Genomic DNA, 10,230 nt, shown 5'->3' on the forward strand with positions numbered 1-10,230 from the left:
TGCACACAGAGGAGCTTGGTACCCTCAGCAGAGATGCACTGGCACGCACCAGTGAGATGTCCTACCTGCACACAGGCACAGCCCTTCCCAGGCCTCCTGGTGCCCTTCTCCCCAGTATCCCCTTACCCACCCATCCTGACTCCACCTGAGGTCCCAGGTCCCTTTCATCTGCTTGGGCTTCCCCTCCGGCCCCAATGTCCCTTTCCCTTGTGTCCTTTTCTGCAGATCTTGACTGAGGTGGGAGGGGGGCCTGGAGGGCCAGGCATACGTGGAGCGGGCCGTGATTTGGCATGCTGGCGCCCGCTCAGAGGGTGTGTCGGGTGCCAGCTCCCTGGGGTCAGTGCGAGCCCTTCAAGGCCTGGCCACCCTTCCATCCCAAGCCTGGCTTCTCCTTCCTCTTCCCCCTTTCCCTGGGGAAGGAGGCAACAAATGAGTGGTGAGGGGAGCTCCGTGGACGCTGTCAAATTGGGCGACTGTTGTCACCCCGAGGATGGGGCCAGGAGGAAGTGGAAGTTTAACAGGTGCCTAATTACAAGTCCCGCTGGCCACCCTGCGCCACTCTGGGGATAGGGAAGAGCTTGGGGAAGGGCTGGGTAATGCCTGGGTAGGTCACTCTGTCACCCCGCTAATTAGTGTTCCTGGGACTCCTCCCCAAGGCGTGGACCAGGCCCCCTCCCTCCCATAGAAATAACGCCGGCTGCTCCCCAGCGGGTCACTCACTGCACCTTCCTGCCACCCCAGGCAGTGTCTGGGCCCTCAGCTCCCCCTCCCTACCCACCCCCACACACCCACTACTACCACCACCACCGGCCCCACAGCCACCGGCCCCCGGGATACCCAGCCCAGGAGGAGGAGACACCGAATCTAGAGACATGGGAGTTCGAGGAGCACTGCATCTTCTGCTCGTGTGCCTGAGCCCAGGTATGGGACTGGGCAGGGGCACGGATGTCCAGATAATGCCAGACGGGCAGGGAAAGGGCAGCGTGGGGTGCCCAGCGACGCCTGGAAGGCCGGCTGAGATGTCCTGGCAGGGTGCCACCCACCCTGGCCCTGCTGCTACTGGGGTTTGGATGTGCTGAAGGTTTGGGGCACGTGTTCTTGGCTGGCTCTTCCCTGCGCCCGTGAGCCTGCGGGGCTCACGCATATATGCCCATGCTGCGAATGGGTGCCTAGGGCTCACCTGGAGTTACTGTGGGAGCTGGGGGTGGAGCAGGAGGGTCAGGTGAGCAGCTGAGCTGGATGGGGGCTGAGGAGGAGCCTGGGAAAGTTCCCCCTCTCCATCAGTCTGGGTGCTATTCCTGGCAGGAGGGGCTCCCCCTACCCCCAGGTCAGAGTCAAGGGCTGGGAGTTGCTTGCCTTGAGAGGGCAGAGCCTTGGGCTGGTGTTGAGTGGGCTGCTTCCAGAGCGGCTCTGAGAGTTCCAGGACAGCACCAGCACCCCCAGGATGAGTCTAGGGAGGGTTGGGAGGGTAATTCCCAGAGCCTCTTCCTTGGGGCACACCAGGAAGGCAGGGCTCAGGATTGGACATCGTGGTGGCTGCCTGCCCAGTATGGGCAAGTCCCAGCAAGGGCCAATCTGTGTGGGCATTGATGCAAATGGCTCTGAGGCCCTCCTGGGGTCTGGATTTGGGCTGAGGGGCATAGGGGAAGGGCTCAGAAAGGGGGGAAGCATTTTCAGCCTCTGTGTGTGTGTGTGTGTGACTGCATTTCCAGCAGGATGCCTGCAACACCCCATCTGGTGAGAGCCGGGCTGGCACAGCTCACTCAGGAAGCTGGGCCATGGGGACCTGGGACATCTCTGTGTGATGTCTTAATATCTTAATTGACCCATACTCCTGCGGGGTCCGCCTTTTCTCCCCTCCCTGCCCCTCGCCTCCCCCCCCCCCCACCTGCAGAGGGCGGGTTAGGAGGTCTGGAAGCAGCCTGAAAATTCACAAAGGACTTCTAAGCTGAGAGTAGACACTACTACTGAAGTGTCTGCCCTTTTTCTGAGAGTCTGCTCCCTCCCTCCCTCCAAGTGTCCACACCCAGCTCTCTCTCCCACTCCGGTCTTCCTCTTCCTTTTCTCCAGCTTCTCTCTCCTCTCACACTCCCTGGATGTGCTGAGTCAAATGAAGGCGAGGTCCCAGGAACACCTTCCTTGGGAGAGTGATGGGGGTACACGAAGCCTGGGACCCGTGGGAGGAGGCTGAGAGAGCTGTTAGGTTAAGACACTGCCCAGTGCAGGGCGGAGGCTCTCTTGCAGCTTGTCCCTTCTTCCCAAGAAGCCCCCTTCTCTGAAGACTTACCCTCCTGTCCGGCTGGCTCCCAGGGGTGTGGAGAACATTCTCTTGCTGTGGGTTGCTTTCAACAGCCCTTCCCCAGGGTGGAGCCTCTGCTCTCCGCTGAGTTCTGGCTCATCACTGGCTTGCCTTGTGCCAGCCCACAACCTGGCAGATGGCATCAGGATCCTTATCTCAGGAATGAGCTGATGTTCTCTTGGCCTGGGGCTGGAGGACACCTTGCTCGGTCCCGTTAGAGCCCCAGCAGCCAGCCTGCCAGCTCTGGGCTACCCTGGAGCCTACAGGGGTTCGGGCATGGCTGACGGTCCCGCCAGGATTCCGAGGGGCAGGTTTGGTGATGCCTGAGGTTTTGGTGTGTTGAAAGGGCACCTGCTGGCTTTCTGGAACCAGACTAAGCTTCTGCAGATATGTCTGGTCTTGAATGAATGCACACGCACACGGGGGGACTGTAAGAGTGTGTGGTGGGCGTGGCTTCTGGAATGAATACATGCCAGTGTTGCTGTGTAGACATGTGTCCGTATGGATCAGACAGTGTCTGTGTGTGTAGGAAGGTGGGGATTGTGTAGGTACGTCTCTGCATTTTGAAGCCTTCTAAGAGTGCTTGTTGATTTCTTTGGCTGTCACGGCATGTGTGGGAGATGCTCTCTAAGTGGGAAGGTGGTTCCAGGAGAAAGGCAGAGAAGGGCAGGGCAGAATGGGTTGCCGTGACCAGGGGCTAGGACCTCAAACGATTCACTGACTCTCGAAGAAGGAGAGGGAGCCAGGCTGGGCCAGGGGCCTGAGGAGGGAGGGTTGCGGGAGATGGGGAGGTGGCGTGCCAGGGTTGGGGCCTTGGGCACACCCCCTTTGTGTTCCTCTTTAGGTCCAACCGGTTGGGGCTAGCACTTGCCTGGGGCTCTGGGGTAGGGAGGGAGAGATCCGTCCTGAGCTTCCATATCCTGACTCCTCACCTTGGGCTGACTCAATGGGGCTAGGGCAGGCAGTAGCAGGAGGGGCCCCAAATGGAGCGAGCATGTGGGGGTGGCTGGATCTGAGCCACCTGATCACACAAGGGGAAGGATGCAAAGCTCACCACGCCACACGCCTTCCCGCAAGGCTCACCTGTCCTACAGATGCACGTAGCCGTGGTCCCAGCACCATCACTTACAAGCACACATGGACACAGCCAGGCTCCTGCTCACTGTCACGCATAGGTACACACCATCACTCAGAGCACTTGCACAGCCAGGCACACTCTGTCACAAAGGCACAGACACACCCATTCTTCTGCTTCTTGACTGGAAAGGGACTCCAGAGGCCACTGTGGCCATCCTCCTGCCTCCAGACACCATCACCTCACTTGGCCCAGACAGAGGTGGCTCTTAACCTGCCAGGCTCTTCCATCACGTAACAGCCCCATGTGCTCACTGTGCCTACACCCCCTCCACACACACACACACACACTCTAACATATAAATAAACACTCACTCTACTAGATTCAAGGGCATGAATCTCCCTACAATACTCATAGGCAGCCACAAACATCGATAAGCAAGCAATGTACATGTGTGTACCTACTCATACAGGATACATAATGCATACAAGATTCACAGCAGCTCTAGATACACACACAGCATTCATATTTTATTCATAAAATAAAGACATGCTTCCACAAGTATGCAGAGACATGCATCTAGCAATTTATGCACACACCTACGCACACACTCAGAGAAGCCCCTCCTTCCCAGGAAAACCCCACTGAGCCCGGGACTGCCACAGACAGAAATGGTGGAGGGAGAGGGGTTGAAGCTGACCACCCAAGTGCTGGTTCTGTTCCCCCTACCCCATCTGCCCTGCCTGCATCCTAGCACTGCTGTCTGCTGTGCGGATCAACGGGGATGGCCAGGAGATCCTGTACCTGGCGGAAGGTGACAATGTGAGACTGGGCTGCCCCTACATCCTGGACCCTGAGGACTATGGTCCCAATGGGCTGGACATCGAGTGGATGCAGGTCCACTCAGACCCCTCACATCGGGAGAATGTGGTGAGTGCTGGGCGCTGGGTTCCCCTCACCCTACACTGCAGGATATCTACCTGTTGGGCAGCCAACACTCTGAGGAGGTGGGGGGAGCATGGCAGATAAGAAAACCAAGCCCTTGAACTTCCCCGAAGGCTTCTCAGAGACTGTGGCAACAGGGAAGAGCTCTGTTATTACCAATCAGTCTGCCTCCTCCCACCCGACTCCAAAGGGAAGATGCGGCACTGTCCCCACCCTGGCCTTATACTTGCAGCTCTGATAGTTTTTGATTGTGAGTACCAGGCAGCCTCTCTGTGTGCCAGCAGCTTTATACACCTCATCTGTTTAATCCTTACGCGCCCGTGTCATGCAGAGGTTGGGCAGAGCGTGATCTCATCTGATCTTATGCAAATGTCAGTGCATTGGGCACCATCGTTTCCATTTTTCATTGGAGAAAACTAAGTCTCAGGGAAGTTTAGAGAATTGCCCAAGGCAGCCAATCCGCGAGGCTTTCCTTGGCTCTGCCTGTCTCACCATCTCTGTTTTCTTCTCTTCTTCACAGTTCCTTAGTTACCAGGACAAGAGGATCAACCACGGCAACCTCCCCCATCTGCAGCAGAGGGTCCGCTTTGCAGCCTCGGACCCCAGCCAGTACGATGCTTCCATCACCCTCTCGAACCTGCAGGTATCCGACACAGCCACCTATGAGTGTCGGGTGAAGAAGACTACCATGGCCACCCGGAGGGTCATCGTCACTGTCCAAGGTATGACCAGACCCTTCTGGGCTCCCCTTCCCCAGAGTTCAGAGCCAAGGGCGGCTTGGCCACCCTGAGCCTGGCTCTGCCTCTTGGCTGGGCCCTGGCTCACCACAGCCCACTTCCCTGCAGCACGGCCCGCGGTGCCCATGTGCTGGTCTGAGGGCCACATGACTCGCGGCAACGACATAGTCCTGAAGTGCTTTGCCAATGGGGGCAGCCCGCCTCTCTCCTACAAGTGGGCCAAGATCAGCGGGTACACCCACCCCTACCGTGCTGGGTCCTACCACTCCCAGCACAGCTTCCACTCTGAGCTCTCCTACCAGGAGTCCTTCCACAGCACCATAAACCAAGGTGAGCGGGAGATCGGGCCTCTGGGTCCTGGTGGGGCTTCCTTTGGGGCATCAGTGGGGTGCCAGGTCAAACCTAGAAATCCCTGGGGGAGACCCTTTCCCTGAGCCTGTTCCAGAAGCTGCTATGGAGGAAAGATGAGGAGGTAAGAGGGGAGAGTCAGTCTAAAGCAGCAGGGTTAATCTGGGAAGTCTGAGATAGAGCTGGGCTTGAACCCTGGCTGGACCATGACCCGCTGTAAGACTCAGGCAAGTGGCTTAACCTCTTGAAATGAAATGAAACCTTGGTTTTTATTATACAGTATATGGGGGGAATGTGAGGATTAAAGGGGATGGGGTGTATAAAGCTGCCGGCACCCAGAGAAGCTGGCAGGTACTCACAGTCAAAGAGGATCCAAGCTGGAGAGGACCTTAGAATTCTGCTGGTCTAGCCCTGTCCTCACTGTACAAATGAGACCAAGGCTCGCTAAGGATCACAGGGTGACTTGATGATCTCTCTCCAGTTGTTGGGAAAGGGGCCCTTCCTTGCATCTCTGTTTCAGCAGGGGGTGGGTGACTCACCTGGAGAATGGGGTTGACTTGTGACTGTGCATATACCCTTCCCTCCTTCCATGCCCCACCCCACAAAGGTCTAGAAACTCTCAGAGACCCTGCCCCTCCCCTCGGCCTCGCCATAGCCCTCTGATGCTCCCTCATTTCCAGGACTGAGCAATGGTGACCTGGTGTTGAAGGCCATCGGCCCTGAGGATGATGGGCTGTATCAGTGCACAGTGGCCAACCACGTGGGCTACAGCGTGTGTGTGGTGGAGGTGAAGGTCTCAGGTGGGTGCAGGGGCAGTGGTGCTGGGGACCCGGTGGCTGGGAGGGTTGGACTGGAGGAAGCTGGGCTCTATTTTGGAGCCTCAGCTGGCTCTGCCTTCCCACTGCCATCAACGCATAGGTCTGCCAAGGGCAGCTGGGAGGCGTTAACTAGCATCTTTCCATATATGCCTCACTGCGGGTCCAAGGGCCCTGAGATCCCCTGGGTTCCCCATCCTATTCTCCACAGACGCCCTGCCCTGCTCCCTGCTGGTTAGCCAGGCCCCTGCGCAGGTGCAGAAAGACTGACTAGTCTCTATTTCTCTCCCCAGACACCAAGCGCATAGGAATGATCATCGGTGCAGTGCTGGGCTCTCTGCTCATGTTGGCCTGCCTGTTTGTGGGCATCTGGGGGCTCGTCTGCTGGTGCTGTGGGGGCACCGGGGCCGGTGGCACCCGCGGTGCCTTCGGTTATGGCAACGGCGGCGGGGTCGGCGGAGGGGCCTGCGGCGACTTGGCTAATGAGATCAGGTAAAACCTGATGCATGCTGCATGCTGCTGCGCGGCAGGGAACCGGCGCCCTGCCCCTCCTCACCCTTGCCTGCCACCTGCCGGCTGGGACCCCCACCCCAACCCTGCCTGCCATCGCCACGGAGTGCTGGGACCACAGCATGTCGACCTGCTCCTCGTCGCATGGCTTTTTTCTCTCCCCCTTCCCATGCCTAGTCTCCACCTCTGCTCCCCTGCCCTCCACCTCCCACCGGTCTATGCACCTCTCTGTCTTGTCTAGACTGTAAGCTCCTGGAGGGCAGGGCCTGTATTTATTTTCACAGTTCTCCTGAATTGCGCCGGTCAGAACTCTGGACATGCTTATTTAAGAAGAGTTAATAAGAATAGTGCTAATAACTTATTAGAAACAAACTAGAAATAAAAATAGAAAAAGACTAGTAGTGCTAATGACTGCAATGCTCTGGGGATGGAGGAGAAGACTGAGGGGGCAGGAGGTGAGGAGAAGCGGGGGTGGGGGGCAAGGTGAAGGTTAGTTAAGGAAAGGACAGGGAAAACAGCTCCTTCTGGATCTACGAGGTTCCCTCCCTGCTAAAGCCGGGGGGTTCTGCGAAAACATCGGAAGGGGACTGGAGGGCGCCTAGATGGGGCTGCCTGGACATGCGTGGGCAAGTCCTGTCCGGAGGATGGGGGTGGCGGCCCCGGAGCGCTGCGGGGTCGCCGGCCCAGGAGGAGGCAGAGGGGAGAGGAGGTCGAGGCTTAGGTTGAGAAGCGAAGGGAGGCGGAGGGAGGCGCGGGAGACGAGAGGTTGCCAAGAGCCCCCGGCTCTGCCCAGGCCGTGCCCACGCCGCGCCGCGGAGGAGCCCGCTCACCCGCCCGCCTGTTGTTTTCCACAGAGAGGACGCCGTGGCGCCCGGGTGCAAGGCCAGCGGGCGCGGCAGCCGCGTCACCCACCTCCTGGGGTACCCGACGCAGAACATCAGCCGCTCCCTGCGCCGCAAGTACGCGCCCCCGCCCTGCGGCGGCCCGGAGGACGTGGCCCTGGCGCCCCGCACCACCGCCCCCGCCACCGCCGCCGCCGCCGCCGCCGCCGCCGCCTGCGAAGCAGGCCCCTCCCCGGTCTACATCAAGGTCAAGAGCGCCGAGCCCGCCGACTGTGCCGCGGAGGGGCAGCTGCCGGGCAAGGACGGCCTCTTGGTGTGAGCGCGCCGTGCCGGGCTGCGCCCCGGCGGGGAGGAGGGTGCGGGGCTCTCTGTCCGCAGCTGGGGACTCGCTGGGGCCGGCTCCAACCTCGCCTGCCCCGGGCCGCCCGGCGGCTGGGGGCTGAAGGCGTTTCCCTCGGGAACCGAGTAGGGAGGCTGAGCCTCCTCCCCCTCAAGGGAGGGGGGGGGGCGTCGGGAGAGGTTGTCGAAAGGCCATCTGGGCCCTCTTTCCAACCCCTGGTCCACGAGTCTCCGGGAGAGGGAGGGAGGAGAAAGAGTTCCAAAACGCTGGAGGTAGAAGGCTCGGTGTCCACAGCCTAGGCAGAGAGCCCCGGGGACCGGGTGGGTGGGAGTCGACTGAATTGTTGTGTGTATGTGATCTGAGCTCCGAGGCGGCATTGTTAGCACAATAAAGACAATGTAAGACTTGAGACTGAGGGGGCTGTGGTTCCACGGAGGGTAGGGCTTTGGGTCAGGGTGGTGGGCACTGCTCAGGGATGAGGCAGGGGGCGGTCGCTCCCTATTGTCCTGCTTCATTTCTGCACCATTTCCTCCCTCCTCCACCTTAGATCAGGAGCAGTTAGAGTTGGAAGGGGCTATAATCCTATTCCTTACCTTTGCAGATGGGGATGCTGAGACTCTGAGGCTTGATTTTAAATTCAAAATCCTGCTTTTCTCTTTTATTCCAGAAATCAAGAGAGGAAACAAGGAACTGGCAGGGATAACCTCTCTGAATGTTCCCTGACCATTCTCAGCATCCTCCTCTCCTTTCCCCTCCCTTATCTACCGAATCCTGACTTCCTTATATATGGATGCCATCCAGATGTATGCCAGATGTATGCCATCCTTCTCAACCACGAGGAAGGATTTCAAAGTCATACTCTGGGGTAGAAAAAACAGTCATCCAACCTAGTCTCCCTTTTAATGAAAAGGTCGTTTATTGGTCATCCTCTGAATGCCAGGTGCTTTCTGATATTTTGCCTTATTTAACCCTTGATGTGCAGGCTCCCATTATAATAAGTGAAGAAACTGAGGCTCAGGGGAATTAGGCATCTTAACCAAGGCCACAGAGGTTTTGATCCAGGTGCATTTGACTCTGGGTCATTAGACTCTTTCTCTGATATTAGAATTCCTTCTACAACATTCCTGGCAAAGGATATTTCAATCTCTTCTTGAATACCTCCAGTGGCACCTCACTACCTCCCAGAGCAGTCCATTTGACCTCTAAGGTTCAGAGATATAGTGCCTCTATTGAATGCAGTGTTTGGCCTCACACTGTTTTTATCCCTTGTCCAAGGTCTATTCTTAGGGAGCCCTAACCTCATATTGCCAATTCAGCTGCCTCGAGTGGGCCAACTGGTTGTCCTCCATGCAGGATGACTGCAACAGGCACACAACTGGATGTATGCCTGGTCTAGGGGCTGAGGGTCTTCCGAAGAGCCTTGTACTTCAAGGTCACTCCATTCTACCTGCCTCTGCTCAGCCACCTGCCTGTTGAGAGCTCAAGCTCTTCCTTCTCTTTTTGCCTCTTTTTCTCTTGAGGAGAAGCTGGGCTTCCTAATTCTTTCTTCTACCCTGGGGCCATCCAAAGTGAGGAGTTTGGATGGAGCAGAGTTTCTTGGCAGAGGAAGCCCTGAAACCTTGCTTGGCTGTGCATAATTAGAAATCCCTTCTGGTTGGCGTGGGTATGTGAAACATGGATGAGGGCATCTCTGTCAGCCTTGATGGAGCTTTGGAAGAGAAAGAAGAAATGATGGTGGGACAGAGGGAGCCAGGGACAGATGTCTTCGAGTGGGGGTGGGGAGGTGAGGGGTTCGGGAGGGTGGATGGGGATACGGGGGTGGTGGTGAGGGGATTCACAGTGAGGGGGACAGAGAACGGCAGGAACCATCCATCCTCTCGTTTATTCGGAAACGTTTATGAGCACCTGTAGGATGACTTGTTCAGAGACAGGTAGAGCTCTGGCAGGGCACTGGGCCTGGCACACATTTGCCCTAAGGCAGGGGATTGACGAGGGGAGGGCCCTCCCCGTCTAAGGAGCCTCCAGCTCAGCCTCCTGCGAGGTGATGAGAGACAAAGGCAGCCAGCTGTGCAGGTTGTGTTGAATGACATCATCTTCCCCATCCAGAAACCAGGGAGCCGTGCTTGGCCTTAGCCTCCCTTTGAAGGGTGAGAACAGTGAGGCCCTGGCAAGAAAAGCTCATTAAAATGCACTAAAGGATTTTAGACTCTGGAAACAACTTTCAGGCCGAGGGACTCAACAGGGAAGCCAGGGAAGTGCCTAAATCCCTAAATAAATTATCGCCGCACTCACCTCCGCTGGGTCAGGGAGGAGGGACGT

At 57.6% G+C, this 10,230-nt stretch overlaps 1 protein-coding gene across 1 annotated transcript; it reads left to right on the forward strand.

The window, feature by feature from the left end:
* On the forward strand, positions 486-8,321 carry LOC100514765 (V-set and immunoglobulin domain-containing protein 8). Its single transcript, XM_003125667.4, has 7 exons — positions 486-921; positions 4,129-4,304; positions 4,840-5,041; positions 5,165-5,386; positions 6,085-6,204; positions 6,513-6,711; positions 7,584-8,321. Exons 1-7 carry the CDS (start codon positions 873-875, stop codon positions 7,888-7,890), a joined length of 1,275 nt encoding a protein of 424 aa, XP_003125715.1. The 5' UTR covers positions 486-872; the 3' UTR covers positions 7,891-8,321.

The sequence above is a fragment of the Sus scrofa genome, chromosome 4 (genome assembly GCF_000003025.6).
Source record: "Sus scrofa isolate TJ Tabasco breed Duroc chromosome 4, Sscrofa11.1, whole genome shotgun sequence".
In the NCBI taxonomy this organism is placed as follows: domain Eukaryota; kingdom Metazoa; phylum Chordata; class Mammalia; order Artiodactyla; family Suidae; genus Sus; species Sus scrofa.

Coding starts and splice junctions, on each gene's coding strand:
- LOC100514765 (XM_003125667.4), top strand. CDS start 873: ATGGGAGTTCGAGGAGCACTGCATCTTCTGCTCGTGTGCCTGAGCCCA. Junction 922..4,128: donor GCTCGTGTGCCTGAGCCCAG/GTATGGGACTGG, acceptor CCTGCATCCTAG/CACTGCTGTCTGCTGTGCGG. Junction 5,042..5,164: donor GGTCATCGTCACTGTCCAAG/GTATGACCAGAC, acceptor ACTTCCCTGCAG/CACGGCCCGCGGTGCCCATG.